Source organism: Bos javanicus, chromosome X (assembly GCF_032452875.1).
Source record: "Bos javanicus breed banteng chromosome X, ARS-OSU_banteng_1.0, whole genome shotgun sequence".
In the NCBI taxonomy this organism is placed as follows: domain Eukaryota; kingdom Metazoa; phylum Chordata; class Mammalia; order Artiodactyla; family Bovidae; genus Bos; species Bos javanicus.
Window position 1 is genome coordinate 23,359,710 of NC_083897.1, and position 23,792 is coordinate 23,383,501.

Here is a 23,792-nt window from a genome sequence, read left to right on the forward strand (position 1 = left end):
GGAATTCAGAGACAATTCCAGATGAGGAAATGATATGAGGGAAGTCCTGGAAGTTGGCATGAGAATGGCACATGGGAAGGGACACAAAAGGGGAACAGCCAATAGGAGTGGAGGATTCACGCTGGATATGGGAGTGATGGTGGACTCAAAGTGTGTACAGACACATGGAAAGGGTCAACAGGGGTGGCTGCCACACTGAGTCATCTGCCATTCATCCTAAGGGACTAGGAAACTAATGAAAGGTTCTGAGCGAGAATATATGATGGGAGACGGACAGTTTTAACAAGATTAATTTGGGAGTATGGGGAAAGATACGGAAGGGGGAAGGGAGAAAGCAAGGGGATTAGTAAGATTAAATGAAACACTCTGTGTATAAAGTCCTAAGGGCTTGCTTGCACTAGGATGAAGATAAAAGGTTTAAGAAGATGGCACCAAAATGAGAGCTATGACAAAAGGTAGGAACAACAGGACATGGTGATTATATGGAGTGAGTGAGAAGCAAAGGGTCAAAGGCAGTTTGGAGACTTGGGGAGCAAAAGAATAATGTCACTGGTGACAGGAATAATAAAGAAAAAGGATAACCCAAACTGGCTTGAAGGAGAAAATTATAAATATCTGTCTTGGATACTAGAATTTAATGTTACAGAGGGAGTCCACATAGAGCTGTCTAGCAGGCAGCTAGAAATATGTGACTTAACAAAAAGGACAAGTTAGTCAGAGTCATAGAAAAGGATGTGCTTATCCAAAGATAGGATGTAAGTGAAAAGCAAATGAAAGACACAGCCCCAGAAAAACCTGATAATCAGGGAGAAGACCGAGGATGAAACAAAAAACACCATGTTGCCAAGATGCAAAAAAAAGAGGACCGTGGACTATCACAGAAACCAAGCTAGGAGAGTTTAAATGGGGACATAATTGCAGTGTCGACTGCAATGGAGAAAGGATGAGAAAATGGAAGACAGTGCAATGGATTCGGCATGGAGTTTGCTGCTCTCCTCCAAGAGATCCTACAGACTAAGATGGGAAGAAAGTATGCATGGAGCAAAATGGAACAGTGGAGCCAGGAGTAGTGGGATGAAGGCAGCAGGCACCAAGCACTCATTAGAGAAGTTTGGAAGGTGAGCAACTGGACAGCCAGCTTGAGGGGACAACAAGGTGAAGCACAGGTTTAATTCAAATTGGTGGGAAGGCTCCTGAGTTGGACCACACAGAGGAAGAGGCCAGGGAAGATATAATAAGGTACTCAGGGCCCTTTGAAGAGAATTAAAAGTGATCATTTGTATGTATGTGTACAGAAGTACCCAGAATGGAACATCAACTAATATCCAGTTACCTGAGCTTTCTGTAACGGGGCCATCCGACAGCAGAGCACTGCTGTGCACTTCATGCAGATCTGTAGGAAAATGCTTTTGTAATTGTTAGAACCAGAGTCTTGACTAGAGTTTAATATAAGAGACAGAGTGGAGCCATCAATGATTAATCCGTATTCCTGATGTTCTGTCCACGCTCTGAAAAAGAAAAATAATGCAAATATATTTGAATCTACTATACATTGCTTTTTAGGAACTTGAAAAAACCACAAAAAGCAGACTTATCATCAATCTGGTTCCTGGACCTGTGAATTCTGAAGAAGCAACCATTTCTATTAATGGCACAATAGAGACTTTCTATCACATCTTTGAGGCTCAAGTTGCCCAGATAGCTGTCACTAAGTTCTAAATATAAAACTAATGAAAATCTAGTAGCCAGTCCCCATATAAGAAACTCAAGATGAATTTTGGAAATTACAGTTCAATCTGTAAAACTTTGATATGAAGACAAATCATTAGTCAATCTGAAAACTGAACGATGCAGGGAAAAGACAAAATGGCTTTGGGGTATACAAATCACAGAAGATATTCTTAACATTTTTGCCTGACTGACAAAACCTATCAATAAATCTGGCTTCTCAAATATGACAGACTACCAAAAAGACAAAGTGTTCATTAAAGAATTCCATACAATGATTTATGTTCTTTAAGTAAGTATCATATTATACTAGATTAGTGATTTTCGACCATAGCTTTCCCATTAGAGTCACTTAGGCAGCTTTAAAAAAAGCCCATGTTCAAGGTTTATCCACAGACAAATTAAATCTGAGTGTCTTAGACAGAGCTTGGTTAGACTGGGTTGGCCAAAAAGTTCACCTGGGTTTTTCCAGAATAGGTTCATTCATAACATGGAAAAACCCGAATGGACATTTTGGCCAACCCAATATATAGGTGTGTTTTAAAAGGCTCCATAGGTTATTTGCATGCATAGCCAGGACTGAGCAGTATTAGTTGCCAGGAAAGACAAATATAATGGGTGCCAACTATTTAAGAAAACCATATGGAGGGAAATCTTACAACTGAAAAAATGCTACCAATTAACATTTCATATTTTTGCTATTATGAAAAAACCAGCAATTAATCAATTTCTGCTCAGGCAATCTTGGGTGCCATTTGAGAATCGCTGCAGAAGTGTTAAACACAGCAGGGTCTCATCATTACAGATTCATTCGTCTAATGTTATGCTTCTCAAAGTTTACTGTTTAAAGAGCTGCTGTTTTACAGACTATAAGTAGTGAGAGCTTAATATGCCTCATCATTCCTTCCTTCCATATTTTGTTTCACACTATTATGAGCATGTTATATTCACTAATTAAAGAGATATCAATCATGCATTCCTTTGCTCCCCTACTCACAGAGCTGACAATGTACAGAAAACAGTGGCTCAATAATCAATCAAGCAATATCTGTAAACATCAACTCTAACTAAGCCATACAGAAAAACAGAAAGAATTATTAACTAAGCTTTTTCTGGAGACTAGAAAATCTCCTTGGGGTGAAAGAGGCACACATGAGAGAAGATGCCCCACTAAACATGATAAATGGTTAACATCTGAAAAGAATAGATACATACAAAACTGAATCACTTTGCTATACACCTGAAACTAACACAATACTGTTAATCAATTGTACTCCAATATAAAATAAAATAATTTTTAAAAAGGTTAATATAAGCCCCAAGCTTGGGGCTGGTGCACTGGGATGACCCAGAGGGATGGTATGGGGAGGGAGGTGGGAGGGGGTTCAGGATGGGGAACACGTGTACACCCGTGGCAGATGCATGTTGATGTATGGCAAAACCAATACAATATTCTAAAGTAAAAAAAAAATAAATAAATAAATAAAAAGACACATATAATGTGTTATGACTGTAAAAAAAAAAAAAAAAAAAAAAAAAGGTTAATATCCAGTGATTGGGAGAATAAATACACACCAGGAAAGAACAATGGGTTCTTTATGAGGTATGACATCTGAAATGGAACTTGAAAGGACAGAGAGGTGAAGAAAGAGAGAATGTATGTGTGGTGTGTGTGTTAAGTTGCTTTAGTTGTGTCCGACTCTGCGACTCCATGGACCGTAGCCCACCAGGCTCCTCTGTCCATGGGATTTCCCAAGGCAAGAATACTGGAGTGGGTTGCCATTTCTCCAGTATGTGTGGTACACTAGGAAAATAAGTTGAAAAGGTCACCTGGGGTCTTTGATATGACCTAATTCTGTGGGTAATGGAGATCCACTAAAGGTTTCTGAGCAGGGTTATGATATGGGCAGTGCTTTACACCTAAGGACCAGTCATTGGGCAGAGGGGCTTAAGTGCTTTGAGGCACAAATTACTAGGAATCTGATAAAGCCCCAGTGGAGAGAACAAGAACATGGGTAGGGCTTGGGGGCGGATTTACAGTGGAAGAGACAGAAGGAGCAGAAGTTGGTGAAAGGGATTCTGTGTCTCATGATTGTGTAACTTGGGGAAAGACTTTACCCAACTGCAGATGAATGAGGAAGAGGAAATGTTTTGAGATGGCAAGTACAATTTTCCATAAGCCCTGGCTTTTACACAAGTGCCCAAGAGCTGCTGAATGGTGCTGTAGATTTAACTGTGTCTCTCATCAAGTCCCATGTTGAACCCTAACCCTCAGGGTGAGGGTATTTGGAAATGAGGCCTTTGTGAGATAGAGAGGTCTAGATGAAGTCATGAGGGTGGGGCCCTCATTATGGGATCAATATCCTTATAAGAAGGGGAAGAGACATCAGAGCTTCCTCTCTCTCAGCTAAGAAAGGATACAGCCCACTTTCTGCAAGCCAGGCAGGGGGAACCTCACCAGAACTCAGCCATGTTGGCACCGTGATCCCAGACTTCTGGCCTTCAGAAATGCAAGAAGTTTCTATTGTTTAAGCCCCCTGCTCTGTGGTATTTTGTTATGATGGCCTGAGCAGATTAAGATAAATGCACAAGTAAAACACATGTAATCTGGACTGCCTTTGTAAGTACCATTTGGCTAAAGGAAGGAAACATTTATCACAGACAATTAATAAAAACCTGTTTACTCTCATTCATGTCCAAGTTAACAGAAGAACAACAGCTGTTTTAAAATTGGCCATCGCCTCATGATTGTGGGTTGTTCATTTTTAAAGCCTGTGAAAACCCTAGAGATGAGGACAGAGATACAGCAGAGTTGTTAAGAGCATAGGCTCTGGAATTGGATAGACCTGTTCTACATCTTATTAGCTGTGTTATCTCGAATAAGTCACTTCATCTCTCTGAGCCTTAGTTTCCCTATTTTTAACATGAAGAAAATTAGTTGTTACTGGGTTGTTGTGAAGATTAAATGAGAATAATTTAAAGTGCTTAATGCTGTTCCTGGAACAAAGAGTGTGTTTAAGAAATGTGAAATAGTATTACCTAGGGGGTCTTTGGATTTAGAAGAGGAAATTGATTTGCTTATGGCCAAGGTAAATTCCAGTAATTGGTTTAGACAAACCTAAGCCACGGTCAACGTATCTCTGGGTATTGAACTACTGTGGATCAGTGCCTTTCCTTGAGAACCCTAGGTTCTACAAGTTCTTCCTAAGCAGCTTGTTGAAAGCAGTCAAGTGGCTATGCTATCAAGTGTTTGGTCTCCTTTGAAGCATAAAAATTCACATAGAAAATGGCTCCAGGATCTCAACCTGCACAGAAACTGTTACAGAAACTGACTGTATTACATTCAATTTAAGAGACCATGAAAAGGGATATTTTTTTCTTAACATGGACCAGGCCAGGATATCAATACTAAATACTCAGACCCTAAATATTTAGAAAATGAACCACTTTTCTAAAGCTCAAGAAGTGTAGGTTTTTTTAAAAACAGAAACAGGTGAAAAGTGCCAAATAATCTCAAATAGGCCATTAGCCAAGTCCTCAGGGAAGGTTCTAACTCACAGGGATAAACCACCTACAACCAACCAATGTTAAATTAGAGAAAACAGAGTCTTCTGCCTAAGTAGCTCTGGTTTACATCTGTACCAAGGTCTAAATATGACAAATTGATGGACTTTCTTACTTTTTAAGGCTTCTAGTACTTTTAGGAAATTCATGCAGCAGCTTCTTACGATATTCAGTCAACAACTCATGTAATCGATCCTCTTTCCTTTCGCTTTCTTCAATTGTCTTGGTGGTCAGTTCCAAGAGCTCGGTGTTGGTTTGGAAAAGGCGGCAGGCATAGCAGGTGGATTTTGCAGTCTCCATCTTGTCGCCAGTAAGCACCCAGACTTTCAGACCTGCGGCATGCAGGGCTTCAATGGTCTCAGCGGCTTGATCTTGTAGCCTGGGAACACAAAGGAAACCTTGTTGTCTTTGAAAATTCCTGACACAGATTCTGCAAGAAGGCTTGTTAAAGAGAATATTCTTATAATTCATAGCAATTTTGGAATCTTGACATATTTTAATAGTTACTTTTCTTATATATCCTCTACCCTTTCTAAGCATATTCTTGTTGGCATAATTTTACTTATTAAAGTACATTTCAGACAATGAGGTTTTGAAAGTTCATGACCTCACTTAAGGTTACTGGTATCTAATGACAGAAATAAGAATCATCACTCTTAGCTAAAATGTTCAGAATCTCACCAAATGGTCTTACTCATTGTCACTTTAGCATATTTCATTATGTTGTCTACAAATACTTAATGTGGTTCAAAACTGAAAAGGCCAGACACATCCTAATGAGATACTGAGAGAAGTCAGCAAATTCCCATCCCTGAGGACCTTGAAAGCCAAACATTCTAAAAGACAATTTAAGCATAATTTTCAAAGGGAAGGACAGAAGAAGGATACTTTGTATTCCTTCTGGCTAGAGAATAACAATGAAATTGTTGTTTAGTTGGCAAGTTGGTCTGACTCTTTGTGACCCCATGGACTGTAGCCAACCAGGCTCCTCTGTCCATGGGATTTCCCAGGCAAGAATACTTGAGCAGGCTGCCATTTCCTCCTCCAGGGGATCTTCCTGACCCAGGGATTGAACCTGCATCTCGTGCATTGGCAGGCCGATTCTTTACCACTGAGCCACCAGGGAAGCCCAAATTATACTGTATGAATTCTATTAGAACCTTCCAATATAGCTGAATCTATGTTTATAACTTTGTGTTTGGGTTAAGCCTGATAATTCACATTCATTACTTATAGAAAACTCCCAAAATAGAATCTAAAACATATTTTTTCAAGCAGATCAATTTTGGAGCCCTATAATCATGTCTGGTAGAGCCAATTATTTTAAAAATGTGCTCTAGTCTGTGTAACCTGTGTAACCAGGTTACAATGAGTTCTCATGTTGCTTGCTCTACCTTGAATTTCCCTTCTGCTCATATGTCTGTCAAAATCATATCCATTCTACCAAACACCACCTAAATGATACCTCTAGCACAAAACTTCCTACACATAGTAAGACTACTTCATAAATATCTGTATAAATGAAGGGATGGCATAGGAAGTACTCAAAAGACCTTAGAGATGACAGATTCATATTCTTCTAAGTCACAAATACTTAACTCAAAAATTATTTCCACAAACAGTTCAAAATCTGGTGTACAGACAAAGCTAAATCAAAGATTTCAAAGCTTGGAATAAATAACCAATCTGGACAGATACTACTCTAAATGATTGGTCATTAAAATAACAAGAGTATCATTTTCTAGTTACTTGTCTTCCACTGCAGTGGCTCCAATTAAATGCATGTCTGTCTCAATCTCATCGAAAACCTTTTCCATTTTTTCTTCTCTGTCTTGTAAGGCCATTTTTGCCTCTATGAGCTGTCTGTTAACTCTTTCATAATCATCTGGAGCAATTTCTTTGAAGGCTATACAAAGTGTCCGATACCCCTCCTAGAAGCAAAGTAGGAGATCTCTAGTTATCCAAATAACAAAAACAAACAAAATACACTCTTTAAATACTCTTGCTTTATCATACCAAAAAAAAAAAAAAAAAGAAATTCTGACTAATTTTCTTTTCAGTTAAAAAAGGGAGAAAAAACAGATTGCATTAGGTTAACATTCAATTGGGTTCAGAATAACAAAATAATACCTCTTGGGTTTAAAAAAACACAAAAGCAGAACATAAAACAAAGATTCTTGAAAAGTCTTCAAAGGTTGCAAATTCTGAACAGAAACTTGCTCCAGGATGTTTTATATTAAAATAAGGAAAATAATATTACAAAATCCCCCAATACAAAAATAGACCATAAAAATAAGCTAAAATTCATTTAAATTGTCCTTTATATAGCAATCCACAGACATAGTCATCTCTAGCATTTCTCCTTCTCTCTATTGAGGGGCGGGGTGCAGGCTCACCATTGCATTATGTTCCACATGGACTTTAATTAAGTCGATTTCATGATTTTGTACCCTGGGGAAAACTGCTGAGTCGGCTCCTTTACAAAAGAGAAGTATATCTCCTAAAATAAAGAATCAAAGAGTACTTGACTTACTTAGAGTTAGATTGGTATTGGGATTTTCATAACAAGTAACTATTATGGTGGCTTCTCCCTCCCAGCAGCTGTGTATCCTGAGACTGCCTTGGAATGTTCACCCAACCGGAAGCAGACATCTTGACCTTCACTCTGTCAAGACAATATCCATCACCTCTGAGGACCAATAAGGAGACAACTAATATCCCAGAGTTTACAGTATGCACCTCTGTTAAAAGATATACCCTGTAAGTGAATCACTTGTGTCAAGGAGCTGCATCTGACTAAATTCACTATGAGGATGCTGTCAACCATGGTCTAAAAGCCACATGTAGCATTTACAGATGCCAAGGAGCAAACTCAAGCACCAACAAGAAAAAATCATTTTCAAAGCTTATACATGTTAGCTTTTAGCAGTAGCTTGCTGATTTTCACTGGAAACTGGAGAATTGCTCTGTAGAATGCTATTATAAATAGCATTTATACCAGTCTGTGTACCCAGGAACATAGACAGTTGACCTTTAAGAAAGAGATTCCAATCTTATAAGGCAAAGTGCTAAGTTCAAGAAGTTAAAAAATGGTAGCTCTGAGGTCAAGGCCCTTGGGAGACCACTTCCTCAGACATCTCACCATCTGCAATAGAATGCAGACATGCACAGGTACAGGTAAGAACAGAAGAATTCCACACATTAAGTGTATTTTTTTTTAATTTCTCTCACAGGGACCTCCCTGGTGATCAAGTGGTTTAGAATCTGTCTTCCAATGCAGGGGATGCAGGTTCAATCCCTGGTCTTGGAAGTAAGAGCCCACATGCTGTGGAGCAACTAAGCCCATACGCCACAATGAAGAGCCTGCGTGCTGCAACTAAGACCTGATGCAGCCAAATAAATAAATAAATATTAAAAGACACTCCTCTAGCATATCCATGGTGTGTTTAAAAGTCATAGAACAAATTCCACATTCACATATAATGAAACCAACGTTGTAACTTTGCAGTCACACCACAAAGTATGAATAAGGATGGACATATTCCCTCAAGGGTCTGTCTATATCTTCCCATTCTCATATTAAGAAATTTTCAACAGATTTAATCCTAAAAAGTTAATTAATAGGAAATAAATCAAGAATATTTTGAAAAACCACCTAGAGACATACATACAGAGACACACACAGACACACACTTACACAGAGGAATCCGAGCCAACAAATGAAGCAGCAATGCTATCCCATGGGTATTGCTGAATCTGAGCATAAGGCATCACAGCCACCACACCTTCTCCTAAGAACATGGGTGAACCCTGAAAGGATGGCACTGGTTCCCCTGCAAAGGGCAAGCTTCTTTATTGTGTGAAACAAAGAGCCCAGGGTGCTAGAGTAAATCATGTGTCCTTTCCCAGCAGTGGGGCCTTGGTCATCTCTGGCTTACCTGCTCCCAGAAAGTGTAAAGCACTGGGGAGTTAGGATGGTCAGGGAGGGAGAACCAGCAACTCTCTACACTCAAAAACTACTGCTAGTAATCGCAAACCATGCAGTTGTAGTGGGCTGCCACAGGTAGACACTGGTGGTGATTGGTCAGTACCCTGAACTGTAAAAAAAAAAAGTCACCCTTTCTGTTCCTGTTTGGATATCCAAGACTGAGAAGTGGAGCTCACTTTTCAAGAAAATTCATATATTGTCATACTAGGGGTTCTGCCACTGATAATTTGACAAGCTGAACAGGTGCTTATGTAAATACATTCAGGGATATACAAGAGCTTTAAGTAATCAAACACTACTACATGAAATGTTTTTCTCTCTTGAAGTAGTTGATCAACAAATCTACAAATGGAAAGAAAGAAAAAGTCAAGTCTTAAATATGCATACCTGTTTGAGTCTTCACAATTACACTCATACGACGGCGGACAGCATCAAAGTTTAAGGTGTGAAGAAGTTCATACCTTTAATAGAAAAAAAAAAAAGTGAGAAAAGTGAAATACCAAGACCACACTGGGAAAAAAAGAAAAAAAACACAACAGAAACATTTTACATTAACAGAGATTTCCTCTTGGATTAAGGGTCGCTGCTTGTGTGCACAAGGGTTCTTTCCATTGTGTCTTTGGAATTTCTCTGCACTTGGAACATGCTGTCAGAGGATACCAGCGGTGGTTAAGGGGTTCCTATACCTTCTCATTATATGACTTAAAATAGTAAGGGTAGAGTGACTGCATAGGAATGAGGTACAAAGAGCTGTCCCACCAAGCCATATCTAGAGGCTACCTAGAAATAGTCCCATCCTACCACTTATTTTAATCATCTACGGAATGTCTACTATGTGTTGGGCACAGTGACAGATGCTGGAGAAGACACATGAATCTTCTCTTAAGGGGCTCATCATATGATAAGGATGTGTGTGTGAGTTAGTTGCTCAGTTGTGTTCGACTCTTTGCGACCTTATGGACCGCAGCCCACCAGGCTCCTATGTCTGTGAATTCTCCAGGCACGAATACTGGAGTGAGTTGCCATGCCCTCCGCTAAGGGATATTCCTGACCTAAGGATCAGACCCACGTCTCTTGCATTGCAGGCAGACTCTTTACCATCTGAACTACCAGGAAAGCCCATGATAAGGGAGGCAGAGGTTAATGAAGTGACTACCTCCTAGTCTTCCAAATACTGAAGTAAAGGAACACACAGAGGAGATGTAGGAGCACAGAAGGAAGGCCTCCTGGAGGAGGTTTTGCCTGAGCTGTGTCTTGCAGCAGTGACATGATGGAGAAAGGATATCATGGCACTCTGAGTATAGAGAAGAGCATGTGCAAAGGCAGAGCAACATGAGAGCACATGGCCCATGGCGGGACTGACAGTAGTCCACATAAGGCTGAGATCTAGTTGATAGGGGTGCAGCAAGAGAGGTAGGCAGGGGTTAGGACCTGACAACACTGTGGGCCATTGCAGATACTTGGGATTTCATCCTAAGGGCAATAGTAATCCATTGAAGGGTATAAACAGTGGAATGACATGATCAGCTCTGTGTTGCACTGGCTAAGCTATGCAGTAGATGAAGAAGAAAAATAAGAGTTATTTGAGAAAATGTGCGGAAATAGTTTCTTGAAAATAAATAACTTATATACAACTATCTGATTTAAAAGTATTTACTACCAAGCTTGTCTTTGATGGGAGTGAGCAGGTCACTGGTTTGGGGATATAGGATATGTGTGTAAGACATCTACTTGTAGCATAATGTCTCATTTGCTATTGGCCAGATGGGGGTACTGTTGTGAACCAGCTAGAATCTGGACTTTGACAATAATTCGGCTCCTTCCTGGCAGTCAGGCCAAAGAGTCTTCCTCTGGCTCTTGAACATTCCTTTCCAAAGAGGCATATTCCCTAGCAAATTTACATGCGTTACAGGTTTCTGAGATGGGTCTCAGGAGATGCTAGGAGTCCGAATGAAAGTCAGATAATTATATTTCAAGTTCTTATAAAGGATATAAAATTAATCAGAGGGCCTAATTAAAACCTGTTATTAAGGCAAGGTAGATTTGTTTGTTGGGATCTCTGTAGCAAAAAGAGAAAAAAAGGAAATGTGGAGCTTACTACTGCATCAGAGTACTTGCCCTGGGGCTCACACTCAAGTATCTAGAACAAGAGAAAGTTTCTGACACCAAAGCTATTATGACTGGCAGGGCGTGTAATCCCAGAATGATTCGTCAGGTTCTAGACAGCAGAAGGTTTCATACATGTTCACTGATTTTTCTTGCAGCATGTGCTGGAGACCTGAAATGGCATCTAAAATTCAGAAAAGTCCAGACAGATGCTCATTCAGGCTACTGGATCGATGTGTGAACAAAACTGAAATCATTTACACCTCAAACGCTAATTTCTGCCACTCTACGAAAAATGTCTTCTACTCCAGCTACATTTATATAAAACTCTTACCTGGGAGAGCAGAGTCTTATATTTATAGATGCAATCACTTCCCTTTCCTGCCCTTCCTAAATCCATCTAAAGCTGACTGTGGAGTTAAGAAGTAAGAATCATCAAACATACGGCACTACTTACTCTTCTATTTCTTTTCTTTGGTTCTCTACTCTCATATAGCCATTCTGAACACCTACAAATGTGAATCCATACCTGTGAAACAAAATAAAAAAGACCGCTGTGTATTTTTAAAGAATGATGAATTTCCCTTTGCACTGGGATTATTCATACTTGTTTATTGTTTTCTTCTTTTTCATAAAACCCCAATCTATAGCTGTACTTCCTTTTACTTGCTGAGATATAACACAGACCAAGTCAATGCCCAGTCACAAATCATAACCAAAAAAAGAGGCAATTTGTAATTTCAATTCTGTAGCTAACACATGGGGTGACCTTTTATCCACTTAATCATCTTGGGCCTCACGGATAAAGCAGGACTTTCAATAACCAAATGATATCAAAATTGCTGGGAGTACTTCAGAAATAACATGTGTTATATGAAAAGTGACCATTGTTAGAAGATTTCCAAAATATAATGTGAACATTTGGACTTCTGGCTGGAATGCACAAATAGTGATAAAAGTTACAACTATGCATTGTTATTTTCTTTTTGGTCTTAATTGGTTAGGTTTGGGAATTTTTTCCAACTTTCCAATAAAGTAGCTTGGCTTCTTATTAAAGAATAAGGATACCTATAAGACAAGGTTATTGAAACAAATAAGAGAAAAAACAAAATAATACCTGTCCTCCTGTGATTTCACTTTCTTTGGAGAAATAAAAGAAATGTTTGATTTTTTTTTTACTCTTTGAAAATGCTAATGTATTTTTCTACAACTTATTTTGGGGTTTTAAAATAGCATTACTTACTGAGGTATAACTAATGGAGAACTGCAAATATTTAATATGTGCAACTGGATGACTTTGGAAACATGCATATGTCTGTGACATCATCATCACAATCAAGGGAAGAGATATTCTGAAATTTCTCAGTTTCTTTGTATCTTTTTGCTTTTTTGTTGTTTGGGGTAATAAGAACATTTAACATATGAGATCTACTCTTTTAACAAACTTTGAAGTGACAATACCATATTGTTAACTACAGGGAGAACATTATTATTATCCTGAAATTATTCATCCAGCATAACATATATGCTTACTTTTTAGCTCCTTTGACCAAAGCTATTTCATCTGGTGAAGATGACATATAGGTTAATTCAGATGACTCTGTAACTCCATCAACAGTATCATTTGGTTTAACTTCTACAGTGTGACATAAACACAAGGCACGCAGAAAGAGCTCTTCTCGATTCTGTTGAACAGTGACAGAAAAATGACTATATTATTTTTACTGTGATCACTTGGTAAGTAGTCAATGAACAGAGAAAAGTTATTAATGTGAGAGCATGTTATAACCACCAGCAAATTGAATAGCAGATATTTATGAATTCCTAATACTCAAATGAGCTATATATTCTCCTAATCCCTGCCAACATGCCTGGTCCCCAGCTAACATACCTTAGGGGCTCTATCAACTCATTCTTACTGCAGTGCCACCTAATCCCAAAGCAGTGACATCTCCATGGCCTAAAAGAATGCATTCAGTTCTAATTCACAATCTGGCAATAGCTCAGGTGCATGGAGACTCTGGTTCATTTAATGCCTAGACACTCCTGGGGCTTGAATGATTTCAGTAGACATCATTCTTGGAGTAGCTCATATTTTTAAAGACAAAGCACCAAATACGATCACACAGTGAAAGATTTACCCAAATGCCATTTCTCACAATGTTCTCTTTTTATAAATTCTACTTGTTTACAAATTCCAGAAGTGTCCATAAAATAAGAAAGGTGAAGTTGCAACAGCAAACAAATGGCTATTCAAAAGTCTATGTCACGTGCCCAAATCCTTCATTTCTGTTAACATATGACTATCTAAATTGATTTCTCAAGGCAAAATGGTAACGCAAATAATGCCACCTTATCAGCTCTGTCCAAATATGGTAAGGGTCCATCAGTTTGAGAGAGTCCATCAGTCTCCTGAGCTACACCTTTATACTTATGCCCATCTATGCAGCATTCAATGAATTCCATGGTGTTTTCAGTAAGTGTTCCAGTCTTATCAGTAAATACATAATCCACCTAAAAACAAGAATACAAACATATGCATTCTTACTTTCTTCAATGTGATTAACTTTTAGTTAGCATGGCTATTTTCATATGCACAGAAATCACCTTTTCCAAAGACTTGTCAAATGTCAGACAATGACAGAAGCAGTATTATCAAATGAATGAGAAATGAATATGTATCTTTTAAGATTCTGAAATAGTATCACATGTCTAAGGTTCTTGTTGTTCATTCACTAAGTCATGCCTGACTCTTTGGTAGACCTACTCAAATACAGGAGATTAGTAGGAAGGAAAACTGTGGCTATTTTGTCCAAACTAAGACTCCTTCAATTTAACACCTACATGTTTTGATATAAAGAAGTTAACATAACAAAAGTCAATAAAGAAGTTAACATAACAAAAGTCAATTTTCCAAGCAGGAAACATTTTATGGACCACTTATTTCTCTATCTCTCTGACACACACAGAAAATATATTTGATAGGAACTAAATTAATTCGGCCCTGGAGAAGGAAATGGCAACCCTCTCCAGTATTCTTGTCTGGGAAATCCCAAAGACAGAGGAGCCTGGTGGGCTATATATAGTCCATGGAGTCGCAAAGAGTGGGACACGACTTAGCAACTGAGCATGCACGCAAGCAAATGGGATGTAACAAAAGTTTTCCTTGAAAAGTAAAATTTTCTATAAATATACTGGGTTGAAGTGAAATGCATTGTGTCTTATATGTATGTAACAGTTACAGAATATAGACAGACAGGGGAAATAATAATAACAGTTACTTAATTAGGAGACACAATAAGTCAATAAATGATCAAAAACATAAATGAAATTTCTTCCCCAATACTATGTATATTTTAAGATACTCCTCAAAAAAGTCTCCAAATTAAAAAAAAAAAAAAAGGAGCAGAGTTTATAATGATAGGTTAACGTATAAGCATACTTTCATAAATAATGGAAAAAATAGGCTATGAAATAAATTTTCCATGTAAAATAAGCCTTTTTGAGCATTTCCATTTTATCTCAGTTTTTATCTCTTCTATTTATAACATCTGGCTTTTGGAAACCCACAATTTTATCCTCCTTTTTGGCAATTTATGCTTAAATAGTTAAAATTACGGGCTGACAGGAACAAGCATAAGTACAAGATTAAGGTTTTTATTATGTAAGGGAGAAAGAGATGAACTGCGGCAGTAGCTGCTTTCTAATTATTTTTCAAAGCTTTTCACGGTAGCAGCACTGGCACAAATATAGCATTCCAATCTTCTCTTTTTTCTGTTAGCCAGCCAAGTTTGAATTCTCCCTTTAAATTAATCCAAGTGCTATTATTCCTGTATCATCTAGATTTTTCTAGTTAAAGTGAAATTCTTTGGGGCTTTTTGTGTGATCAAAATTATTAACCTTCATTTTCTTCCAAAAGGTTCTCCTGGGTTGGTGCAGCTCCTACAGCTGAGTGAGCATTAACCCATTTTGAAATCTTTTATAGATTACAAAGGTAATAACTTTAACTTTAAAAACATAAAGTGCAATTGTTTGCCTATATATAACAGTTTGTACAGTATGGATCTGTCTACAATGAATCTCAAGGGTATAGGCCAACAAAGTATACCATGATAGAGGGATTATCAAACTGTAGTCTGCAGCACACTCAGTTGGAGGGTGCTTGTTAACTCAGATCACTGGGCTCTATCCCCAGAGTTCCTGACTCAGTAGCTCTTGGGGTGGGACAAGATAATGTGCACTTCTAATCAGTTCCCAGGTGATGCTGATGCTGCTGTTCCTGAGCTCATGCTCTGAGAACCAATGATCTAATATATGCACTATACTAAGGACAAGAGGAGGAGAAGATTGGCTATTATTAAAGAGTATCCTCATAGGAGAGACAGGGCTGACGAGTGAGAGGCTACTGCCTGCCTCTGATTCTCATCAGCCTCTTCCTCTTTAGTGGTAGGTTTGAGCCGGTTGCAGACCTACTCTATCAGCAAGCAAGCTCAAAGTCATCAATTTATGGACAGAAAGCCTAAAGTGAGATAGCTGTTTAAGAATAGAGAGAGCCCTAAGATAAAGGCTGAACACATGAAATCATCTAGTTTACAGGCCAAAATATTTTTTATGGTTTAAACTTAGTGAAGACCTTCTACTGGAGTCATGGTTCCACCACCCAGTAACTTTGTGACCTTGGAAAAACTCCCATCTCTCTGAACATTAAACATTAGCCTTAAATAATCAAAGCTGCTGCACAAAGCTGTAAAGATTACTAAATATGCTTGCAAGCTCTAAGTTGTTACATAGATGTTGACTGTCATTGCTGCTGACCTGATCAAAATCACAGTACTGGACTCTTTCCATCATTTCATAGTTCCTATAATTTTTCTGATTATCATCACATTGCTACAGTTAGGGTACAATAAGTGAATTTCTTCAACTATATGGTGAACAACTCGAGGTTTTCTTGTTTACTTTGTAACAGTAGCTCCCAGTACCAAGAACATATCTTAGATAACACAGAACTTTAGTGCACAACCACTAGATTGAATTACTGGAATCAGAGTATATACTCTGGCATACTGCTGGGCATAGCTGAGAGACTGAGAGGGGATATGAAAGCACAGGCTATCCCCACAATTTTTTAAAGGTTAAAACCATTTGGTTGTCTAAAGGACAGATGTCTAATCATAAAAGACCCCATTCTATTCCAATTGAACTGAGCAGTCTACTTCTTTTTGCTTTTCAAGTCAAAGACAAACAGTGTTCTAAACATATCTTCCTATTTTCTTTTAATACCAATGTGGGTCACTTTGAAAGAGGTTAAGCAAGTGTTTGCAATGGTACTGATGGAAATTGACACTGCTCTTAAGTAAAATAAAAGTCCTATAGATTTTAAACTATGACTCATCAAGGAGGAAACCGGTTACACTTGATTTTGTGTGTACTGGTCCACTAAATGCAAAACGAAATCATTTGAAGACTTCCTTGCATTTTCATTTAGGTTGTTTCTACACATACAAGCTGATGTAAGTTGGTATGATGGTAAGTTGTTTTTATACTGTACAAATATAAGTGGTGGTCTGGTTATTACCTTAGTTGGTTAAATGATGATCATAACCAAAAAAGCAGGTTTTAGTGGGGGAAAGAAGTGGTGGCTAAAATGAAAACTGGTTTGTTTTCACTGATCATATTTATTATTAATAGATCATTATCCAAAGCTCTATTTTACTTTCTGAAGTATGAATAAGTCTAGATGATAGGAACAAAACCACATCCTTGTAGATAAGATGGAATCTGATGAGGTGGAGGTCTGGCCTGGATATCCTGCCTATCTCTCATAAGAATTAGGTGCCACATGTGGAAAGATGGCTGTTCTATTTGCAGCAGCTGGGGACTAGCCATGTTCACCCTTGGGTAGGTTAATCCATGCAGTCAGGCACTGAATCTAGAAGAGGCAGATCAGCTGTCAGGGAAAAGTTCACCAGAGGTGGCTTATAACTCATTTTTTTTTCCCATGCAAAAGAGTTGCAGAGTGATGCCTTTTGCTGGGACTAGAGCAGTTCTACCAGGCTCAGTCCCTGGATGAAAAGTTCTGGTTTACAAAGGCTAAGGTCAGCTGTGGTCACTGAAGTGACCTATAAAAGAAACTTCTGGGAACAATATATAAGGGAAAGGCATTTGCCTGTTCATGGCTTATTCTATCCTCTGTGACTCAGTGTCTCTGTGGGAGGCAGATGCCACCCTCTGGGATCCTGGAGTCCTAGAGTCAGATCTCAACACAACGGTATCTGGAGAATCCTTTCAGCCTTGTGACTAGTTGTCAAGAGGATACTCTAGTTTAGGCAAAGGTTGTGTAAAGAACAGAAATACAGAGTGGGGGTAGTGGGAGACTGAACTCAGGAGCAGAGTTTTGAGGTATACGTGCAAATCAGCACCATTTAAAACAACTGTGAGGCCCTGTTTCAGCCACACAGTTCCATTAACTGATTCTGCATCTCCTAGTCCCAGAAATGACATTTCCACAGCCTTGACATTCTAAATATAAAGAGAAGAAAATGCAAGCCAAAACACTCCCCTCGGCTTGTGAAAATCATTACGTGACATAGTAAATTCAGATAAACGCAAAAACTAGTCAGAAAAGAACCCAAGAAGTCACCACTTGAAGAATTACAGCTAGGCTTCAGCCTAGCATTTGAAAACAACCTGGGTTAGCAAGAAGTTCAAAGCTTGAACTATACTGGTACATGAAGCAAAAGGCATTTAGTGGAGTACATGCCCTCACATCTTCCCTTCATTTAAATTCTTGCACAGAATAAACAACTCTGCTTTCTAGGTCTATATTCCATCTGATCAGAAATGTCCAAGAAAATGTCCATTGGACAACTCTGGTCAATTTGGTTTATGGAACAAAATGTATTTATAAAATAGCTTTATTTACACTATCCCACATTCTATCCCTAAATGATTATAGATGGTGATGAAGACTATTTGTTTCCTGTTTCAAAGCAATAACCCATAATCAACACCACCAACAGGTTGAGCTTTAAAGAGAATTTCTGTAACATTCAAATTTAATACATAAATCGGGTCTTTCTCAAAAATGCCAGCAAAAACTGACACTATAGTTAAGATAACATCACTTGCCTTCATTACATGCCTGCATAAAGAAATTTTTATTGAGTTACATTTCCAAATGTGAAATGGTCGCAAACACTGGTGATCCAGACTACAATAAAAGCAATTTTCACTATGTTACCTTAAGTAAAAATGAGTTCTTACCTGACCAAGTTCTTCATTAAGGTCTGATGTGTTTACCAGGGCTCCTTCATTAATTTCTTCATCATAGAAGTCGTTATCCCATGAAATGAAGAAGGAGCCCAAGAATTTTTGCATTTCTACTGTGACATACATGGAGACAGGAATGATAAAGTTGAACAGAACCATAAATGACAGGAAGTCAGTGAACATTTTTAAAACCTAGAAAAAAAGGGAATAGTTCATGATAATTAAATACACAGTTCCATCAAGCAAGTGTAATATACACTTTCTATCTTTTAATTTCAATGCTGAAAGCACTGCTCTTGCTATAAAAAAGAAACTTCCCAATGACACTATATCATTGGTCAACATTATCATCAGAGCATGTGAAAACATGTAAAACATCCTGAATTTTGTCACTTTTGTTTAGTGAATGTACCTTGACTTAACACTTCTTAAACTTCCTTAAGGTCTCTGTTTCTCCCACCCTCAGATATGAATGTAGGATCAAAGTTTTCATGTAGGCATCCATTATGTTTCTATCATGATATATCACAAGCTCATAACATATTATGCCAGACCTTTTGGCCCAGTTGCCTAAAACTCTTAACCTAAGAGTTAAAAACAAGGATATACGCCTAGGGTTAAGAAAAAAATACTAGAATGTCTTAAAGTTAATGGCTTGGGGCTACCATACAACCAAGAGAAATCCCTAATACCAAGGTATCATTATCTAAGCAGTATTTCAATTAAGGGTGCCCCTGTCACAATGTACTAGGGTTACAATTTTCAGCATAAAACAAATTACCTTCCAAGTTTCCCGTTCTTTCTGGGTCTTTTGGTTATACCAAGGTTCATCATTATGTGGGGTACTTTGCCAAACATACTTTAGAGTAGTGCATATTGCAGCTTTGGTCAGTAAGATAAATAAATACACAATCAGGAAAGCATTAATGGATCTGAAAAATAAGATATTATGAATTTAAAAACCATTGAAATACTGAAGATATCAACTAGGTATAGACTAAATTTTTCAGTTTTCTAAAGCTTCTCCTATGTACAACGTGTAACCATAGTGCAGGCCTGTATGGGTGAACCTCAGTCATCACTGCTAAAGCATTACTCTTGACTGGTAAAATGGAAAAGCCAGTCCTAACCATAATCCAAAGGGAAATGGCTGATTAGCTCAACACACCTTTAGTGAGGATCCTATAAAGTGACAGAACACACACACCATTACCTACTCAACCCTTATAAAAGGAGTAGATTGTTTCCAAACCTGAATCCTAAAGGTTTGGAATAGAGGGTAGAGAAGCAAATGTGAAATAGTCAAGCTTAGTGTGGATTCTTTTAATGCAAAAGTAGAGCTATGAAGAAGGTGTTGCTGATATGCTGCATGTCCATGGCAACAGGAGAGTAAGGTTGTGCAAATGGCTTTGAAGGTGTGTCAAGTACCACACAATTATTTGCAAGGAGACCGTTATCTGTGTTGTGCCATATAGCAACTAGAGGACCCCAAACCATTAACTGTCAGCAAAAGAGAATAAATTTTACCTAAACTCTGCCCGTGAATAGCTAAGTGAGCTTAGGTAAATCACTTATCATCTCTAAGACTATTTCTCTATCTGTAAAGTGTTCAGACTAACAGGAATTACTCCAAGTTGCTTAAAGGATTAAACCAAATCAGCCATACAAAACAATGAGCACAGTTTCTGGAACAAAAGAAGTGCTTAAAATGGTAATGCTATCACAATTTATGTTGTTTTTTCATACTGTTGATACTTGGAAATATTGAGAAGTAACAATTTCAGTTCAATAACAAGTAAAGAAATTGTGAGGCACACTAACTTTTCAACAGCAGAACGTTTCTGAGATTTCCCTTGGTAGTTCAATGCCATTTTGGTTTCCATTCCAGTGTAAACAGCAACTCCTAAGGAATAACAATACGATGAAAATGAGGTTACAAATGAGACTGTCAACCCAACTCCCCACCCAGCTGGATCTACCAACTTTTTCAATCTATAAAAATAGTAATTCTAAACTCTCTTCTATTTACCAGTTAATAATCATTTACAGTATATTTTTATAGTATAATTTTAATCAACATAGTTTGTCATATTTCAAGTTAGTTTACCATCTTATAAATTCCCAACACCTAAAAAGAGACTTAGACTACATGGAATTAAATGCCATGTTCAATTTTTTTACTGCACTATTTATGAACATTTAGGTATTAAAAGGCCTATTTCTAGTAAGTATATCTTAAAAAAACGTTCACCATATATCTTCTTGGTATTTTTTAGTGTAGCTCCTTTCAACAAGAGATTTTCAGGTCCCAAAGACCTAAACAAAAAATGAACACAACTTATTCAAAGAGTCCAACTAATAGCACCATCAACTTTGGGGACATAGTTTGCTCTTGCACACATCTATTTTCAAAAGATTCAGGATGCATCTGTCTACTTATATGCTTACTAACACAAGATGAGTTGAAAAATCCTCCCCTCTGAAGTTACTTAGGGTATAGCAGATAGAAGCACACAGTACAGGAGATGCCAGCAACACAAAAAGGTAAAGACATGCACAGAGGTAAAAGGACTATGAGTCATGAAAAGCCAAGATAACAGCAGACAGCAAGAAACAGAAAGAAAAAGTGACTGTAAAAGACTGGAAAAGCAAAAGTAAAGGAAGGAGACATGGTGCTGTATTTATAGAGCGCAAACCCGCCTTTGAGGGGGGATCACTGAGCTCCTGGTGTTTAACTTCCTTCTGAGCACTGGCTATAAAGGCCAAGTGGAAAAGTTAAAATAACTGACTGGGTGATCGAAGAGGGGAAAAAACATCCCTTTTTATATGAATTGTTTCATTATCAACTATTAAGCCTTTCATTTTACATAAGTCCAGCTAATTCTTCCAGCATTTTGTCTACCATCTAGTCCCTAAATTATTCTCCCTTAAAACACTGCTTTCCAGATATACTTCCAATATGGTCAGGCACTTCACAACCAAGGACAATCAACAGAGTACATAAAACATATTTGGGAATAATGGTCAAAGAAGTCTGGAGTTCTACAATTTTAGAAACCCTCATCATCACTTCCAACACCACCCTCTCCCAGGACATCAGTGGCTAGTTACTCCAGATTTATTCACTTTTCCCCCATCCCTTTCTATAAAAGAAAGTATTTAGCTATTTTAATGGGCTTAAAAGAGAAACATCCCTCCCCTAAAAGGGCAGATTAAAGGAATTATAAACTAACCTGGCAACAGCTTCAATACTATTACTATAGATATTGATTCGGCCAACAAACCTGCAAAAAGAATATAATAGCACATATGTCTTCTATATCTAGATAAAATCTATTTACCCCAAATATGGGAATGAATCAAAATACAAATAATGCAAAAAAAGATAAGACAATAAACTACGAAAGCCTATTGTCTGAATTTTAAAAGAAAAAGCTAAGTTGAACCAATATGGTATATAACATTTTCATCTCATTTTTAAAATATTACAGATTATAAGAATGTAAACAAAGATTCTAAGTTGATTTTCAAGATCTACTTGGCACCACGCATGCACACAATACCCCTCTCATCTATACTTCATATAAATAATTGGCTTCTATTTTACATTTATGTGAAGAAAGGGTTCTGGTGCTAAACCATCTTTCAAAACCATAAGTTCAGTAATTCTTTCACTTGAGCATGCATCAGAATTACTGAAGGGCTTCTTAAACCATAGATTTCTAGGCCCCATCCCCAGGCTTTTGGTTTAGGTAAGAATTTGAATCTGCATTTCCCACAAGTTTCTGGTGATGTGGATGCTGTTGGCCTGAGATCATCCTTTGAGAAACAGCCATTAGGGAACACTTGATTGATTACCATCTTGGAAATTTCCAAGCTGTGTCTTGCAGCTGATCTGAATACTGAGCTTGATCTGATCAAGTGATCAGATATATGGCTATGCACATGGTAATCTACATTTCTGAAAAATATGGTAAAAAGTTATAAATCCTTAGTAAGAATGTTATGAGTATTTTACTATGTACATTATGATTTTTTTTCAGAAAAACTGAATTATTATGAAATATACAAAATATGAACATCTGCATTCATTCAACATGTATTAACTGCACCATACTATGCCTCCTAATAAGCAAGAAAAATGTGTTCCTTGCACCAAATAACATAATCAGGCAATTACAATGTAGGTGATGATTACTAGGGTGGTGGAGGTATTAGGCTGGCCAAAAAATTTGTTTGGGTTTTTCTGTACGATGTTGCAGAAAAACTCCCAATGAACTTTTTGGCCAATCCAATAGAAGGTATTCTGAAGTCACATACCAAGGGTACTCAATCTATTAGAGACATTAGGAATAACCTTCCCTCACTAAAAATCTCCTTCATATTTAAGGTAACTGAAAAATTTAGGAGTTACCCTATAAATATGTAAGGATCTATATTACTCTCTAACTCACAAAATCAGTCACTCCCCTTTCTGTGATTCCATGCTTCCTGAAGGCAGCAAACAGCTATTCTGCTCTGTGATCCTAAGTTCCTACTATCAAGATGGATACAGAAGAAGGGAAAAAATAAGGAATGATACGAAGGAGGGAGGGTATAATTCTTATAGAAGTATGAGAACTTTCTTTTTCCACTACTGGGCATTGTTGTAAGCCACATCCCACTATTTGGTCCCCTTTTACGATCAACAGCATTCATTAACAAGATGAGTACCATGGGAGATGGATGCCATCTGTAATGGCAGAAGAGAATATAATTAATTGGCTCACTTGGCCATAAACCCATTATTCTACCCTCATTAATACCATGCTCTAATCAACCAAACTAATCAGCAGTCTTAAAAATCAAATGCCTTCCTTGGTGATCCAGTGACTAAAACTCTATGCTCCCAATGCAGGGGACCTGGGTTCAATCCTGGGTTGGAGAACTAGATTTCACATGCCGCAACTGAGACTTGGCACAGCCAAATGTGTTGTGCTGTGCTACGCTAGTCACTCGGTCATGTCTGACTCTTTAGCCAAATAAATAAACAGTACAAAAAAAAAATCAAATACCAAATTTTTGACAACCCACAATGACTGTTAATCAGCAACTCTACTCCAGAAAGCCTAGGCGTAGCAAAACAGAGGAAATC

At 37.9% G+C, this 23,792-nt stretch overlaps 1 protein-coding gene across 7 annotated transcripts in view; it reads right to left on the bottom strand.

The window, feature by feature from the left end:
- Window positions 1-23,792, bottom strand: part of ATP11C (ATPase phospholipid transporting 11C) — a 188,321-nt gene that overhangs the window by 44,231 nt on the left and 120,298 nt on the right. For all 7 annotated transcript variants that reach the window (XM_061408529.1, XM_061408524.1, XM_061408523.1 and 4 more), the window contains 13 exons: window positions 21,892-21,942; window positions 20,910-20,974; window positions 20,480-20,561; window positions 19,440-19,590; window positions 18,653-18,850; window positions 13,739-13,900; window positions 12,920-13,071; window positions 11,844-11,915; window positions 9,668-9,741; window positions 7,689-7,792; window positions 7,042-7,223; window positions 5,408-5,671; window positions 1,334-1,508 (listed from right to left, as the gene is read on the bottom strand). In XM_061408529.1, the coding sequence (XP_061264513.1) occupies window positions 1,334-1,508; window positions 5,408-5,671; window positions 7,042-7,223; window positions 7,689-7,792; window positions 9,668-9,741; window positions 11,844-11,915; window positions 12,920-13,071; window positions 13,739-13,900; window positions 18,653-18,850; window positions 19,440-19,590; window positions 20,480-20,561; window positions 20,910-20,974; window positions 21,892-21,942 (1,732 nt within the window). The remainder of the gene's footprint in view (window positions 1-1,333; window positions 1,509-5,407; window positions 5,672-7,041; window positions 7,224-7,688; window positions 7,793-9,667; window positions 9,742-11,843; window positions 11,916-12,919; window positions 13,072-13,738; window positions 13,901-18,652; window positions 18,851-19,439; window positions 19,591-20,479; window positions 20,562-20,909; window positions 20,975-21,891; window positions 21,943-23,792) is intronic.